This window comes from Dromaius novaehollandiae, chromosome 2, assembly GCF_036370855.1.
Source record: "Dromaius novaehollandiae isolate bDroNov1 chromosome 2, bDroNov1.hap1, whole genome shotgun sequence".
Classification (NCBI taxonomy): Eukaryota; Metazoa; Chordata; class Aves; order Casuariiformes; family Dromaiidae; genus Dromaius; species Dromaius novaehollandiae.
Window position 1 is genome coordinate 129601769 of NC_088099.1, and position 18416 is coordinate 129620184.

Genomic DNA, 18416 nt, shown 5'->3' on the forward strand with positions numbered 1-18416 from the left:
GTTGCTGAGAGAGGTTTTACTAGATTGTCCTTTTTTAAAATTACAAAGCGCAGTTATGAAGATAAGACTTCCTTTTACTTAAACTATTGGAGTGTGTTTAATGTGCACCTGTCACAAATAGGTAGCCTATTTGCTTTAATAAACCAGTTCCCTTCCCCCCCTTTCATATTCATCTGCTCCCTGTCTGTCACATGGTTGTATGACCTTTATTCACAACATAACAGTTTGTAATTGTCATACTTTCTTAAGCAGTCCCTCACAGAATAAGGTGTTCCTCTCCTAAAATATAGGCAAAACAAGTGAAAACAATTCTAGTACATGTGTTAAATTACCTTATGTATTTGGACAGATTAATACAGAAATATTATTTTATCTCATATGTATTTCCTGGCAGTTGCGTATTGCAAGCTATTTATTTTCAGAAGGGTATGATGAATAAACTTGTGCTAATTTTGAAACAAGAAGAGACCAAAAAATGACAGGTAATAGGGATTTTTATTTTCAGTAAGAACAATATTGATGTGAAATCTAACAATCAGTGCTAATCATTGATAAAATGCAATGGGAAAAAAGGTAGTGTTGTTAAAAACTGAATTAATGTGAAGTATATGAATTTGGAGTTGGCAATATAACCTTTACAGTGTCGTAATACTGAACAGTACAGGATAAGAATGAATGCACCTTCATGCTGTTGTGTTATCAATACTGGTGTGTCTTGCTTGGCTTCCATGACATGACTGCTGGTTGTGCCATGTTTGTGGTAGCTGATGAAAACAGTGGAACTAAGAGAAATCATGAAAACTCTTATCTTTTGTGCCATCAGACATAATTTGAACTCAAAACTTGTAAGTGTTTGTTTATTGACATGGGTATCAGTGCTACTTTTTGGGGTATATCAGTCCGGGATATGACTGACAAATTTTTTAATGATACATTTATGATCACTCATTTTATCCAGTAGCTGAGACTTACCAGCACTAAAAACAGTTTAATTCTAAATAATGTTTGCCCATATACATATAGGCTTACTTCACATTGCAATTATACCTATACTTTTAGGAAAACTGAAATTATTTTTAGTTTCTATGGAAGTTAACAAAAACCAACACCATAATTATATTGTGCTGATTTTATTAGCTCACATAACGACATTGTAATCAAGGCTCACAGCAAGGAAGATAAACATGCAATATCAGATTATTTAGGACCTGGTCCTCTCTTTGTTTCTCAGTCCGAGATAATAGTTCTCGGTACAATCGTCAATCGAGAGTAGCTCAGAAAGTGGTGGATTGAGAGGAAAGAAAAAAATATTGTGTACTACTTTCTTTGAAGACTCTGTATCCCCCGTATTTGTGACTCACTCACATAATGTTTTCTCTTAAATTCATAAAGCTAGTTGGTTTGTTTTGCCTTCAAACTTACTGGCCTCCCAACTATCAAAAGTAGTTCTGGTCTATTCCTGTCAAGGCTTTCTCACTAACTTAGGGAAGTGGAAAAGGGGGCTCAGTCCCTGTTGCATTCCTTCCTAATCAGTAGAGGCAATCTCGCCGCAGAGGGATCGCTTCCTTCTGTAGGTGTGTCTGGAAGAGATAGACATGTTCAGGTAAACTGTGTGTCTGGATGAGTTCGCTGATGCTGATTCTCCATTTTTGTACAAAATTTCACCTTCCAGATCATGTTGTTTCACTAGTGGTAGAACAGATACAGAAAAAAAATATATACTTTTAAAGAGAATTTTTCTAGTACTTTTTTCACAAGAACCACAACTTCTGTTATCTCTTTTTAGTATGCGTTTCTTAGGTATATATCAGCCTAAATTATGCCACACCTTTTATTAACAAAATCCTCTATGAATATTTTAATGGTGGTCGCCAAATTATAGTGTCTTATTTACAAAACTTTTCATTTTCTCTAGAGGAGAAGCTTCACTGCGTGGAACAGATAAAAACAGCATTGTAGTCCACATGTCAGAAAGATACCAAGCAAGTCTAGGTAACACAGTGAGAAGTATTTTGCTATGAACTGATAATAGCTTTCCCATTGGGTGTCATTTACCCTAGCAAAAAGGGCCTGCAGCAGGAATGCACTATCATTTAATTATTTTCCAAGTTTAAGTGGGCTTTATGGGATGAGATCATGCCTCAGGCTTCTCAGTTGAGGTAATTTCACTCATAATGGGAAGGAAAAAGGTCACATGTGTCTAAGTCATTTAACATTGTTTCTTTTGAGCTACCATGTGCATTTTATACTTCCCATTGAATTTCGGGGCTTCATATTATGCAAACTCTTTTTATAGAAAGATGGGCAGAGACTCCACCTAGGCAGTAGCTGGGAGACTGATGATTTAGTAAGTCGCATTTTCTGTTCTATACTTTTAAATATCACTGATGTCGTAGTCTGTTATGACAGAGGTTAGTGTCATTAAATCTGTAAAACCTGTGCATCTTTGGTAGGGAAAGTCTGTGGAAGAAACTGCTTGGTTTGCTCTTCTGATACGATCTTCTCTTACTTGGGAAGCCTTGCAAAATGATGTTGCATTCTTGTCCTACTGTAACTTGTCCTAATTTCATGCAAGTTAGTTCTAGATAGGAGTGAAAAGGAATTGAAAAGACATAAGAGGAGAGGGTTGGAGTCCCTTTTCTTCTGGAATGGCTGTCAGTATAGGCTGAAGAAATAAAACAAAATTGGCTCCAGCTGCAAGTGTCCTCAAGCTTCAGTGACTTGGTTTTTGGTTTGGCCCATGATAGAGCTGGGATCAGATAAAAATATACATCCATCTTTACATTTTTTCATGTTTTGAGATACATGGGCTTGGAATTCCGTCTTTTCCTATTTCTATTGCAAGTAAACAATTTAAGAGGAAGACTGCTTTTGAGGAAGATATCAAAAAAAATTCAATAGGTCATAGGAGGATGAAAATTGAATTGGAGAAATAAAGACAGTGTAAAAAACATGAGCTAGAGGAGATATATAATGAAGAAACCGTGGTTTAATCTCACAGGTGCAGATAAACCATGAACTTGAGCAGACAGAAACACTGTTTTCCTTTATTGTGTGGATACCCTTAGGGTTTTGTACCATGGAAGCTGTGTCTTCAGGCCTTTTTACTTTTTACTATAATGAAACTTATTGTGCAGTTGGATAAAGAAGTGCTGTAAAGAAAGCAAATTCATATATTACTCACCTAGAATGTGCTGATTTAAACTCTGAAGAGTGTTGATTAATGGCATATATTTTGTCATCTTTGTTTTTCTGAAAAAGGATGAGTTTGGTGCTTATATACATAGAAATAAACCAACATTACTCCTGAGACATTTCTTAAATGTGGAATTTTCATGTCTACCAGCCCATATGCTGTTCCCAGTCAGTTTGTACCAGGGACAGAGGCAGGATAACGATTGTCAGAGCATCAGCAAAGTTAAAAGACATAACTCATGGCTCATGGCTGTCTGATTGCAATTTCTATAATACGCAAATATTATTTAGTAAGAATGAGAAGAGCAGGAGAAAGGTATTGGTCTGTGTGCAGAGGCACTTTGTGAGCCCTGTAAATGCCAGAGAGTTTGGCAGACCGTGGACTGGAGATACTGCTGCGCCACTGACCGGCAGGGTGACTTCGAGCAAGTCACTTCCCTCTCTGCCCTTTATTATGCCATCTTGGAGAACTTAAAATAGATAATGTTGGCATCATCCAGTGCAGCAATGGCCAGTCTTATCCAGAGCCTTGAGAAACCACCCTAAATCAAATTATACAAAATAATAATCAGACCAAATGCACTTCAAAATTCCCTACTCTTGATGAGATATTACGGACTGTTTGACTATCTGGCTGCCACCCAGGAGCTTAGGGCATGTCCTGAAAATCCTTGTGGAAGCTAGTTGAATGAGATTGTTTAAATGTTATGTGAGTAGATAATGAGATGAAACACATGTGGCAAAATATTATTCTAGAATTAATACTTTGACTTGATTCTAGAATTAATGCTTAGACTTTGTTAGATTTTAAACAATATGTTTACAATATTAATGTGTGGCTGAAAATGTTAATTTCCATTCTCATAAACAAACCAGAAATTCTGTCTCAAATATTGACCCTGCTTTGCACTCTGCAAGAACAACAGCTATCCCTGAGAGCTTCATCTGGATTCAGCCTCCCTCAAATCTGAGCTGTAGGGGCTTGATGGAAAGGAGGTCCTTTGAATAATTATCTGTATCACCTGCATAAGGGGGTTTCCTGATGGACTACAAGAAGGTAGTGCTGCAGACTGGGATATTTTGTTCCCTTGGTTATATTCATGCACCACTTTTGGCTAGTTATACAGGAATAGGGATAAAAGAAAATGTATTAAATTAAGAAAAAAGAGGTGAAGTTGGAATTATTTGAGTTTTTATTGAAATTCTGTTACAGTGCTTTAAGAATTTTATGTAACCTAGGGCAGTATTTACAAATATTTGCACTGTTTCAGGGTCTTCTTAAAATATACCACTTTTCCCTTACAATGAGTCAAGCAGTGGTCCAGTACAGCAGTGATAGAAAATGAATGCTGACTAGAGAAAAAATATTGTCAAAGATCAGGAAGGGAATCAAATTACCAGTAAAACAGCAAAGCAGTCCAGCAAGAGAAGTTCCAGTTTATGCTTAAAAACTTATTAGGTTGCTTAAAAAAAAAGAAAAATGGGAAAGTTTAGGATTTGAATTACTGCACAGCAGAGTAAGCATGTTTGCAGTCATGTTAGAAGATCATTTCAGTTTTAGGGATGTAATTGATGGACACTTATTTGTTCAAATGACAGAATGATGGAAACTGCAAATTCTTATAGTTTGCTTTCTCATGTATATTTGTAAAAATGACAGATAATGATTCTGTTAAAAAATCAGAGCCCAAGAGGTTTAATAATGACCTTGAAACCACAGACTAGGCCTATGGCTGATTGTTATACCTTACAAAAATAACATGACATTGAAATGTTTTAAATGCATGGTGGATTATGTGGTACAGAGCACTGGATCCTTAAAGTTGCCGGCATTCCTGCTTCTTATTAGAATTAGTGTGCTTGGAAAATGTAAGATATTTCCTGTATCTTTTTATTATAGTTTTTTTTTAATTTAGAAGTCTAATAAAGATTCCGTTACACAAGATTTTATTGTAATCATAGGAGGAAAACAGGGAAAACCTAATTATGAATATGTATTTTTATTTACAGATTTATTAATATATAGCAACTTTTCCCTCTATGCCAGACAGCTACTCTCTAGAAAGTGCAGAGAGCATCAGCCATCACCAGATACAGGTTGCATGTATTAGTGCAGCATGCAGGAATACTCTGTTTTATTTCATGCCAGAAATTGCAGTAATCAGAACAGGGCTGGTCTCTAAAGAAGAATCTTTCACACAGTTTTAAGAAAACTTGTGTTTATTCCAAGACAGTCTGAGTGTTGTGTATTCATCTGTAGAAATCCAATTTGAAAATATTATTTCTCGTATTAATAATGACCTTTAAACTGAGTGCTCAGTATCCTGAAAGATGTAAGCAGGAGTCAACAGAAAGTACAGCACTACATCAGAACATTTGCCAGAGCAAAATGTTCTTTAGATACAGTTCTTTAGTTGATCAGTTCTTTAGTTTCTTTAGATGCAAAGTTCTAAACCTTAAACTTTCCTGAAGCTCAGTTTTACCAGGAAGAGCTAAACTTTACCAAGTCTTATGACATTTTGACCAGCCCCTTCAAAATAATGTGATTTAGCAAAGTTCTTGGATTCATTCCTGAGCCAAGGACTTTCAGTTCGCTTCTATAAACAGCACCTAGTTCATCATCCTAATAAAATGACATTTCTCTCTGTGATGTCCAGTCTTTTGAAAGTTACTGTCCTATTATTTTTTCCACATATATTCTGTTGTGAACACCTGCCTGTACATATAAAGGTACATATAAATGTAGCCTTTTATTAGATTAGATTTATTCAAAGTCATTCTTCTGCCAACACTTATTCTACATCGTTGTTATGTACTCGGGAGCATGAAATATGAAAGACATTTGGTTCCGTTCCTTTCTCAGGTATTTTTGGATTTTTTGAAACAATTGTACTTGTGCATACATATTGCACATGATTCTAATAGCCATGAACAGTTTAAATGCTAGAGTAGACCCATGACATGGCTCAAAGCTAATACTTCCCGCTGTTACTGCCCAGACACGTGCACATATATAAGCAGTTTTCAACCACATACCTTTTTTTGCTAAAACTGACAGGGAGGACAAAAATCAAACAGAACTGCTAATGAGAACGTCCCCTCTACTTGATGCATTTGAGAATAGAGAAAACGGTGTTCTCGCTGACTCAGCACAGATGTCCAAAACACTGGTGGGGCCAAACTGGAGCCTTAGAGGACACCTTTTTCTCTAAAAAGTGTTTGCTCTTTTGTACTTTGTTCCCCGCCCCCATCTTCCTTCCTTCCTGCTTTTTCACAGCAGCAGAAACTCAGTCGTAACTGCTTGTTGCCGGTTTCAGGGGGAGACGCACTCAGTCATGCACCTTGTCCCTGGGGGAATCCTGCTACAGGTCCCCTGCTGTAGCCCTATAACAGCTGTTTTCTTAAACTGCTGAGCTACTGTCAGCTAGCCCCTGCGAGAGGCTTGCAAAAGCTGGGTTAAAGTAGGTCTTGGTTCTCACTCTTTGTTTTCCTTTTGCATCTGAGCCCCCATCAACTGAACCATGCCAAACCAAAAATGGACACAAAGCAAGAGATGAGAACGTAGTGCCATTTAATGGTACTGTAGAGCTTTGATTTTTTTTTTCCTTTTTCATTTCCTCTTGAACAATGAGATAGATTTTGATCAGTTGTGTTTTGAACTTGCAGCATATTTACCAATAAGTTATAATATTCTTTTCTGTTTGTGCTTTCTGCAGTAATGACATTTCCAAAGATATTTATGTACATCTGTAACATAGTTTCCGTATATTTGTGTTGATATCATGTTGCCTCTTTCTTTCCATTTTGCTATTGTACGGTACCATAATTTAAAAAAAAAAAGCTGTAGGTGCTTAAAAACATTAGGATTTGGATATAAGAGTCCTTCCTAATATGATTTTCTCACTGCTTATTTAGGCCCAATTTTATATTTAACATTTAATATTTTTCTTTCTAGAGGCAGCAGAAGAGCATTTAACTGTATTACAATTACAAATCTGGTATTCATAATGAATTCACTATAATTTTTGAGGACTGGCAGAAGCTAGGATTGGATGCTGTCAGATGACTCAGGTGCTAATTTGCAGTCTGACAAGTTTTGACATGACAAGAGTCTGAATTCTGTTTGCTTTTGAAGTCAGTTGAGTCAGTGAGACAGATTTTTGCCTTGACAACTTTTAACATTCTCGCTCAGGAGTTCTGCTGTTCTGCACTTATTCAATGTCTTAAATTTCTAATGGGAGCTTTGGTCATTGAATTCAGTGGGCTTCAGTTGAGACAGTATTCAATTTCCATACAAAGAGAAAAGCAAATGAAAAAAACCCAGACTACATTAGGTTGAATATAAGACTTACTGAAAATCTGACCTTGTAGGAGCCCCAAGAAAACAAAAAAACCCATGTCTTTAAAAATCACTCTGTATAATCCAAAAAAATTAAAGCTTGAATGCAGTTATCATAATCTTGTGATGAGAACCTGGCATCACTACAGGACTGAGTTTAAGGTATTTTAAGTGCTTTTTCAGTTCTGAATTTCATGGGTTTTTAATATTTGGTTTGAGGATAATTGCAACATCTATGAATACCTTTTCCAGTTAAGTTAATGATGTGTTCTCATTTTTAGTTCCTAGTTTTCTCCCTTCTGGGGGTATTACATGAGCTGGGGGTATATAAGACATATTGAGATTTATTGACACCATTGACATGATTATGCTTTATCTGCATGTACTGTAAATATTTTTTAATTATTTGCAAAATTATTTGTTTCTAAATCTTTTGTTATCCTATTCAACTTGTAGTATTAACCCTGAATTCCAAGTGTGGACTTTTGAGCAGGCAATTACAGGGGAAGGATGTGGTCTGTTTTCCTCATGTGGAGTCAAAATTCAGTGTTGTCAAGCTCAGCAGTATGATATGCGTATCTCCTAGAAAATTTTGAAATAAGACATCAGTGTAATTCCAGATTTGCTACATTTTCTTGCTGTTTTTCTTTTCTTTTTAGTGTTACCATGTAGACTCTGTTTCTCCAGACAGATCTGTTAAAGCAGACATCTGTTCTATTTGTGAAAAATGGGACTGCAGCCCCAGGGCGATACCGTAAGATAGTTAGTGTAAGAGCAAACAAAAAAGATTGCAATCCAAAATATGCGCTCTCTTCCTTCCACTTAGCAAATGTAGCCAGATGCTAACAAGCCATTAGTTACAGTCCATCTCAAAGAAAATCAGTTTGTTTTGTTTCAGTTTGCATTTGTTTTTCACTCATTATTTATAACATTCATTTGTCATTTTTGTCATTTTATAGAGCTTCCAAGAGCAGCTGTCAGGATCTTAAGCAACATGACATTCCTTTTTGTGAGTTTGTCATACACAGCTGAGAGTGCCATTGTTACAGCTTTTATTACCTTCATTCCCAAGTTCATCGAGTCACAGTTTGGCATCCCAGCTTCCAATGCCAGCATCTACACTGGTAAGGCATTGCCATGCAGTATAACATTGAAAGGGTTGTCGTTTTTTGACCAGTGAAATAAATCAATACAGAAATGAAACAAAAACATGCTTTAAGAGTTAAAACAGGTGATTGGATCCAATTATGTGCATTCAGTTAGTTATACAAACTTGTTTGATGCTTGCTACATTTGTTTAGTGAACAACTAAATAATGAACCCATTTCTATTGTTAAAGAGTTGGGGGGGTTGCATAAGCTTAGGCAGTGACATTTTCTAGTATGTTAATGTCTTTGGGGGGGAGAGGGCAAAAAAACAAGTTAGAAAACCTGTAGGCATTTTGTGATTTATGTAGCTTAAAAGATATTTTAAAGCTATTCTTTTTTTATATGAATTTTACTTCTGCTTTGATTTTTAAAATATCCTGATCTTTCCTTTTCCCTAGTGACCAGTTGTTTATCTATGCCATCCTCTGCTTATTCATCTCTCTCCTTCAGGCTGGTGATCCTCTCAGTATTTACGTATTAAGACTGAGCACCCAACAGTATAGTCTAGCCAGGAGAGCTACAACAATCCTCTCCTGTCTCTCACCTGAGTTCTGAGGCTCCCTCTTTTGCACATGTGGTGCTTCCCCTGCCACCTGCAGCAATGTGCAGTCAAGTCCAACTTTTGCCCTAGCTTGAAAGATTCTGTTACGTAGCTTCATGCTCCTCTGGGGGAAGGAGAGATGGTCTTGACCTGCAACTTACCTAGGGAAAGGAGCCATTGCTACGAAGTATTGTGCAGAATTGGGGCCCATGTCATGGAAATCTCCTATTCTCCTGGCTGCATCAAAGACACTCATCTCAATCTCCATCTCTTCTTTTTCACTTATAAACATCTTTTTGCCTTTTCCATTCTGCTTCCTATACAGAATACCTGCTGATTGCTAGGTGAGTTAATTCTTTGATTCCAGTCACTACATCTGAGATGGTGAATGGAGACCTTGAGGAATCAGCCGATGCCCTTACACTATTAGTGGAGAGAGAGTTATGGGAACAGGGACGAGGTTTGGGGTGAAGCCACTGACTGCATTAGTCAAGAAAAAGACAAAAATTGGTAAAAGAAAGAGAAACAAAGACACAGAGATGTCACATGAGAATCCTTTGTCACCTGTGGTGGCTGGAAGAAAAGCAGAGTGCTGAGAAGAAACTCGGAGAAATAGCTTGAGATGAGAGCTTGCTGGGAAGAGGTTCTCTTCAGGGCATGAAATCCATATGTTCTGTAAAATAGGGAGGAAATTTAAGTTGATGGGACTGTAATTCTATCTAATATTTATGTTTATAGTGGCTGCACAACAAATGAGTTTTGCTTTAATGGCTTATGGCATTACTGGGAGTCTTGATGGAATTGCTATTCCATAACCCTCTTCATTCTCAGTATAAACCAGAAACGTTCTTGCCAGACAAAATATTCAACAGTCAGTACATTAACATTCCCAGCTCCTAAATGTTGCATTAATGTTAACAGTTATAATTAATTTTCTGGATTGTTTTTATATGAAAAAGGGGAAATTTGGAAATACTATATTAGTTTGCTCCTGGTTAATCTAGTAAATGACATTTCCAGTTTACAAACTTTTCTGGTTTAACAAAAGGAGGACATGCAACTTACTTATATTAATGCATCTATGTTCATACATCCACAACTGAGTTCATGTGCTTGCTGAAGCTCTTCTAATGTGACTGATGTAAGTTTTGTATTGGGCATTTTCCATCTCAATTCATAAGCATCAATTCTTCAATTAAGTTTCCATTTATTTCTTTTTTTACACAAACATGACATTATGCATCAGTGAGAATGACATAATGCCAAATTTCAGGTCTTGAACTTGAGCAACTTGTGCTGCAGTCTTGCCTTGTTTGCAATTTTATTTTCCATGAGAAAAGCAGGTGGCATTCAGCCTTCAGATTTTCTCAATTCTGAAAAAATGAACTTTGACTTTAGGTTGCAGGTAGATCTTTGACAATCCAGGTTAAAATTTCAGGTGGTTTGATAGAGAGCTTATCTGTGAAAAAGAGGGTTACAATTCAAATCATTTGTAATCAGCAGTGCTGCACACTATGTATTGTAAAGCACCACTCTGATAAAATGGTTACAAATGCCTTGGTTCTAGCTATAGCTCTAAAAAAAGGTACAGTATGTTTCTCAGACAGAATTGCTTTGAAACTCTCCTTCATATTCCCTCTGGAAGTGTAGCCTTGTTAGCAAATATTGCAGTTTTCTGGTACCAGACTATTAGTAGCTGTTAAGATCATCTTTTGCCTCTGTGAAAAGCCTCAGGTGCTGCAACATCCTGACAACAACAAAAAGGACAAAGCTTGAAAATTGCTGACTGAAAGCTGATATTGCCTTGCAGCACTATACAGAGCAATGTGTTTGGCGCACAAACAATTCCTCTATGCCAGACTGTCATTATAGTATGAAGGAAAGTGCAGTGCAGCTTACTATTGGATCTTAAGCTTTGTTCCTCTAACTGACTTTGAAAAATAAGAATGCATCCTTATTAGATGTGCATGTTTAGCTTTGCCCTGGAAGCTCATCTAAAAGTGCACTGTAGTAACAGTGTTTCTTTGACAGTATATCACTTCTGATTTCACATGCCCTGCAGAAAAGGAGAAGAGTGCAGGGATGAAGAATTTGTACTTCGGGCAAAAGAATTTCTCAAGCTCCCTGACACATAGAAAAGAATGAGTGTTTCTGTCTGCTGCTTTCACCACAAACAACTAAATCTGCAGGTTAATGCTCCTGCCCTTCCAGTCTCCCAGAGAGTTTTGTTACTGCCAGCTCCAGTTTGTATGGCGGAATTGGTGTTTTACTTCCTGAAGATAGATAGGTTTTCCCTTTCTCTTCCAACTTCCTGCATGGGGGAGAGCCTTGGAGGGCAGTTTCCTCATATTCATCTCCTCATTTTTTATGTTCTAATCTTCATGGTGTGGCAGAGGATGGATGAAAAGAGCAGTGCAGTGTTAACTCACTAAAGGAAGAACCACTACCCTAATTACTTAAAATTTACGTGTTCAGTTTTGAACAAGGTACTAGATAGAGATCTAACAAAAATTTCTTCCAATATAAAGGCCCTCAAGAGAAGAAGACAGAAAAGATAAATTCAGGCCAAAAAGAGATGGAGAATTCAAAAGTAGCTTATAAGGTGAAAGTAAAAGAAATAGCTGAGGATAATTTACTGGAAGTAAGCCCTTACCTTGGGCTAGATCCTTAGCTGATATAACTGATGTAGCCAAGGATTTGGTCCATGGAATTTGGAGACTGCATATCTGATGCTGGTGTTTTAAAAGGCATTGCAAAGGATCCTGTTCTTCCTTCAGTGTCTGTGTGGACTTCTCTGAAGTAGATTTCTTAGAACAGGATATGCATGGTAGACTCAGATTGCTGAGTTACCATTTTGTTATTTCTTATTTTTATCCAAAGAGAACATTTTCTGTGCAAGTGAAAGGACTGGAATAGTTTCTTTCCCTTGCTCATCATTCAGTCGTTGAAATTCAGGGAGATAACAGCTTTGAACTTTGTGAGATCAATTAATTCTCCTAGAAAGACTTTAAATTCTGCTGTATTTAAATTCTGCTCTTTTAAGAAAAACTCTTCTTGATTTCGTGAAGGGTTATTATTGAGAATCTCCCTGATGAAATGACATTTTATAATGGCATTGGTGATGGCAGTATAGTTAAGGTAGCAACTATTTTTGCCTCTTATGTTTATTTTCACAATATCAACATTTTAATAAATGCAATGTCTCCTTCACAAATTACCATCAGACAAATTAGCAGAGAATGAGAATGTTTTGCAAAAATATTAAAGACATTTTCCAGTGATAGTCTTACAAGCTCCTTTAAAAAGCAGAAGACCAGAAAAGTTTAGAAATGTGGATTATAATGGTTAGCTTCTTCTCCCTAGATGCAGCTGCCAAAAGTTGTTCAAATTCCATATTTTTGTGAAATGCATCTTTATTAACAAAGATCTTATTTAAAGACCTTCTCACGTGCCAGCGAGAAGCAAAAGCCGAGAAAAGCTAAGAAGTACAAGAAATTTGCTGAGTTAACAACACCTGGCTTGGGAAGTGAAGAGAGCCTTGTGACATACTACCAACCTTCCCACCTTAAGTCTGTAGCAGCAAAGTGATGAAATTATCTATGGGCATGTCTTTTGTGTCTTAAACTTACTTTCTGTGATTTGATTTGAAAAACTTAATTTCTTAAATCATGTTTGATCGTAGTTTACACTCTGAGTGGTTGTGTGGAAATGAGTGGGGCTACTGATGTACAAAAGTGCTACTCAATTTGAGTGAAGTTATCAGAATCTAGAAATTGCAGGCATGAAAATGGTACGAGTTCTCTGCCAAACTCATTCATGCACTTCATTTTGGCAGGCTTCTGGGGGTTTGCCTTAGGTCAACACATTTGCTTCACTGGAATTAAACATGAGAATAGGAAGAGGAATATTCATGCCCAGGTTTGGATTTCCTCAAATTTTCAGTAATTAAACTGGAGCAGTGTGTATCCTTTCTTTACATTCTAAAAAAAATACAAAGCAATATTTCTGCTTGTAAATACAATAGTTCCCTTATAGTGCTTTGGCTGCTGGTAATATCATAAGGAGGCTTTTATTAATTGTTTGACAACACTCCAAAGGTTTGAAAAATGTGACTCAGTTTGCTAGCAGAGAATCAGACAATGGGGTTCTTAGTACGGAGTTTGTGCTCATCTAATTAGGGAAAGAAATCAATATTTATGTTTTATTCTATTTTTATAGGTCTTGTTTTAAGCTTGCTCCATTTTTTTCCTGCTAGGTGTGATTATTGTCCCAAGTGCTGGTGTTGGTATTGTCCTAGGCGGCTACATTATAAAAAAGCTGAAACTTGGTGCGAGAGAGTCTGCAAAGTTGGCTATGATCTGCAGTGGTGTGTCTTTGCTGTGCTTTTCCACTCTCTTCATTGTTGGATGTGAAAGCATTAATCTAGGGGGGATAAATATACCTTACACAACTGGGTAAGTATCTTTAAATCATCTGTAGCAAAATCAGCTTTTTCCATAAGCATGGTAAAGAAATGTAAAAATTGCTGATGTACTGAAGAATCCACATACTTGAGTAAGAATTTGGTGAGTATTGTAATACAAACACACACTGTTACTGTATGGCCCTTCTGTTTTACATTTGAGTTGTAATTAAGCCTATGTAATAATTCATCTCTTTGAGGGATGGGAAGATACCTTAGAATGGACTTCAGAAAGAAGTTCCTTTCACCAGTAGTATCTTGTGTAGATTGCTCACAGTTTAGTTACAGTTCTGGAAATGTTTTCTTTTCTGCTCCTAAAAATTGTGAAAATAATGGAGGGATTACAAAGATTATTCCTGAATAGCGCAATTTAATATCATCATAATAATGTCTTCGGTCTACAGTCCCCATTTGATAGAAATCATTTAGGGATGTGATATTAACATCTGTGGACTCAACACACTCCCTGAATCAGTTATATAGCGGCTTGAGTTTTGAATCCATTGCAAGTTGTATGAATGCACTCCACTACTTGCCAGGGACACTGACTTGATCAAAACCCTTAGAGACATATTGAGAATGAAGAATGCAGTCATAAAAAAGGAAGGTGTAGAGGCAGAAAGATAGGAACTGGGAGCAAGGGATGTGACATTTAGAAATGCGCGCAAGAGCATTTTTTTAAATGAGGGAAATTTGGAGGCCAGAGACTGTGCTAAAAGTGATGGGAAGGTGTTTCACTGCAAGATGTTTCCTCAGAAGCCTGATGATTAGGATTTTATTTTCTTTCTGATTTTGCTTATTTGTTTTTCCCCAAATTGCTCTCTTCATGTAGCTTAAGCACAAGAACAGAGTAGACATCTGAGGAGTACAAACTTGTCTGAAGCAATGTTTTTCACTTTGCTTTTACATCTGATAGGATGTCTGCCTTTTACTGATGTCTAGTTGCTGGGTATCAGATCCATTTGAATATCTTATGTTTGAATGCTCAGCTTTGGACTCTACATTTTGAGCCTTGGGAAAAACTGTAAAAGAGTTGAGGGGAAGGAAAGCATATGAAATGGTTAAACAAAACTAAAAGGGGACAAGGAGTGAGCTAGGTGAAAAACAAAGAGGAAGAATGGGGCGCAAGAGAGAAAGAAAATAGGCACAAAGAAAATAGCCACTGTTTACACAGAGAACATTTTGCGTTGGATGTTGTTGTGTGTTACTACTTTGCTGTCAGACCCTAATTCTAGAGCAGGAAGAATCCGCAACTGAAGAACCTGACGTGTTGATGGAAAGCTGGATACTCCTTTGTGTTCTTAATGCCAAGAGTTAAAGCTCAGTGCTGAAGGGCTGTGTGTAGAATGGAATAGCATGGGTGATATACGCTGGTCTGAGCACTGTGGGATGAAGAAAAGGGGGCTGCAAAGTGGGTAGAATACACTGATTGTCCACTTTCTATTGATATTTTGTGATAGCCTGTGGTGGTAGATGTAGAAGTGAAAATTATTAGGGTTAACTGGACTGCGTGTAGTAAGTGTGAATGTCATTGTCTGACTAATGAGAAGGCTGTGCTTTTTTCTCTCCCTGAAAAACTATTGTTTAATTTAAATCTATTTCTAAATTGAAGTAAATGCAAACTATTATTATGTGAACACTGGAGTTATAAGACTATCTAATTTCTTTTTTGCAGTAAATTATTTCTATGTGACATGAATTTAAACAAGAGTTTCTACCCACAGCTTCAAATCATTTACTTTGTAAGGAACTCTTTTACTTGGACATCAAAGAATGTCATTGTTCATGTAACAAAAAAGCATGCTTTCATTTTGAGGTTTAATAAAACACGTACTTCATTCTCTAGTTGCAGTGCAGTGCAGTGTACGGACATCAAAAACAATTCAACAAGCTAGATCAGATGCAAGAAGTAATACAGCTATTTGGTTCAGAGTAAATTATCTTGCGTGATGCTCTGCCTTAACATGGTTATGCCAGTTCTGATATCTGAGCTACCTGCACTGACAGCAGCCTGGAGATCTCTGCATGCCCTACACTCACTGTGCAGTGTAGCTGTACACTGCAACAGATCCCCCTTCTGAACCTTCTGTGGGCAAACATATTTAATTCTGCCTTTCTGAATCACTTAATCATATCAAAAAGTAGTTATTTTTCATGGTGAGCTGGGGCATAAACCAGTAGAGAGGAGAAGGAAGAGATGGATTTAGTTAACATAAAAGTATATGCATATCAGTACTCAGCAAAGTAGGCAGTGATATTTCATAAACCACTGTGACGTTTCATTACTCAGTACTTTTTTTGACTGTACCAGTTGACAGAAAGTGGATGGAGACCTGGAGGCACGGGCAGATTAGAATACATTTGCTAGGATTTTCTACAGTTTTATGTTGGACACAAGCAGTTTTTCAGTTGCTGGTGTGTCATCAGCAGTTCTGTTATCAGGAAGGTCAAGGACACCTCTGTATCATACGTCTCAGCAATTTAGAACCTGTTGTTCAGTTCCCCATGCCTTGTCGCTAAGGGCTATTTGACATGTTTAATATTTGAAAACACTCTAAGGAGCCTTACGTCAAACTGCAAGCTGGCATTGCTCCTCTTGGATCATAACTTGCATGAGAATGAGAAGTTCTCAATCAGTGAATTGTCTCCTTGCAGCCCCTACAGAGAGGTAGAAGAAAGTTAAGACTTGTTTCTTAATAAAGCAGAATAAAATTGTGTTAAACAGCAAAGCTCAAGAAAAGCAGCATGCAGTGCTTTCAAGAAGAAGCTCATGCTTTTCTGTGATGTGCACCCACTGAGATTCGGTGATGGGAACCAAATGCCCCCAAATTACCTCAAATAATAACTTACTGAAAAAGTACAAGTGGTAGCATAATGTAATAAATGAATTTCAGCCTGAACCTCCATGGTTATAGCAGATTTCTTAATCTTAAGGATTATTTACTGAGAACAATAATTAATTTGGTCAGGTAAATAGAACAACAGACACAAATGGAGTAAGTTTCAGGTAAATAGGTAGATATGTGTTCTAACCACATAGCAATTGCAATTGCTAAACAGCAGCAATAAGAGTGTTTGGTGTTGCAGGATGGCATCCTGCAAGGTACTGTGAGCTTTCGATGGAAGGTTTTTGGTGCTGTGGAACTCAGTCTGACACAATCTTTCTCCCTCATCTGACGCTTTCAAAACTCTTCATGAGTAAATAAAATATTGCAGCATTCCAGTGAGGAAAGAAAGAGCAAGAAATATGTGAGTGACAACAGTCTGTTATTAAGAGATCACCCTTATTAGGAGACAGTTTAGTTTAAAGTTAAAGTTTAGTTTAAATGTATAATTGACTTATTGAAGCACCTAACATTAAAAAAAAAAAATCCCATTCTTGCTCTGGAACCAACAGGTTGGGTTTCTGTTACTCTTGTATCTCCTACAGCCCAATCAGCCAGTAAGATCGGTTAATTTGAAAGCAGTGACTAATTGGATCGGAACAATAACAACAAAGAAGGAATCCAGCTAGCACAGTGAGAGGGTCTCTTGTTTGACAGCTACACAAAAATTGCGTCATTGCTAGCTTCAGCCTGCAATTCCAGCTGCAATTACTTGCCAGAAAGAAGACTGCAGACCTCTGATATCCTGAATGTCCTGGGCTTTAAAGGTTCAGTAACAAACCAGAATTATTGCCATCAGGTTAAGATACATCCTTTCTATCCCATAGCCCAGTAGTAAGATTATAGAAATTTTGTGGTGAGGTTTGTGGTGAGGGTTTATCTCCTTTCCTGTGTTGCCCGGGTGTTCAGTACTGTAGTAATCTACAGCAGTCTAAATATGAATAAAACCATGTGCAAACCAATTTTCTGTTTAGATGTTACCAAAATAAAGTCAGGCACTGATACTTCATAACTTCATTTCATTTAGATTGTAACCTGCTGGGGACAGGGTCCACCTTTTTTAAATATGTGTGCAAAGACCTAGCACAATGACGTTTCTGTCCAAGCCTGGGTATCCACAATAACAGGTCACAGCTCCATAAACTCCAGGCAACATACCCTGTCTTACACTTTACCTTTTCTTATTTTAGTCCTATACCATGAGCTTCCCACAGGGTAATATTTGGAGACAATAATAGAGTTTAGACTAAAAATGTTAGGAAGTAGAGTCCCTTTTATCATTAGTCACACCTAATAGAGCTCTTCTCTTTATTAACTCTACCAATATTGTGTCATGGAGACACAATACAAGGGAAGTTAAAAAATGCAATTTGTCAGGTGGGATTATGGGTTTTGTCCCCATATACGTGTTTATCAAACTTGCAGTTAAATCTTATTAATGAAAGGAGAAGAGTACTTGTTTGGAGCTGAAAGAATAGTTCAGGAAATGCTGTCATTTGGGGTTGGGTTTTGTTAGTGCATGTATGCACCAGCTTATATGTATGTGCCCATGCACAACAAATGTCTGTGGCAGCTGAGGTGAAGCAACACCACAAGTTGACAGCATCCATGGCTGTTGAAACAAGTGGGGCAGATGTTTCTCAGACATCCTGTGTGTCTACAGCAGTAGATGCATTGAAATTAATCTACTTTCCCCATGGGCCAGCTCATGAGCAGGACTTGCTAGCTTCAGTGCAATATCCACAAGACTCTGCTCTGTCTGGCCAAAACATGTAAATCATGTGAATCATGTAAATCTGTAGAGTGCTCTGCAGTACTTCAGGGTTCAGGACACTGTTCTCCCTTG

The 18416-nt window shown here is 37.3% G+C and overlaps 1 protein-coding gene across 1 annotated transcript in view; it reads left to right on the forward strand.

Annotated features, from left to right (window-relative positions):
• The window catches only part of SLCO5A1 (solute carrier organic anion transporter family member 5A1), an 82082-nt gene that overhangs the window by 38154 nt on the left and 25512 nt on the right, over window positions 1-18416 (forward strand). The window contains exons 4-5 of the mRNA XM_026115191.2: window positions 8494-8658; window positions 13479-13677. Coding sequence (XP_025970976.2) covers window positions 8494-8658; window positions 13479-13677 — 364 coding nt within the window. The remainder of the gene's footprint in view (window positions 1-8493; window positions 8659-13478; window positions 13678-18416) is intronic.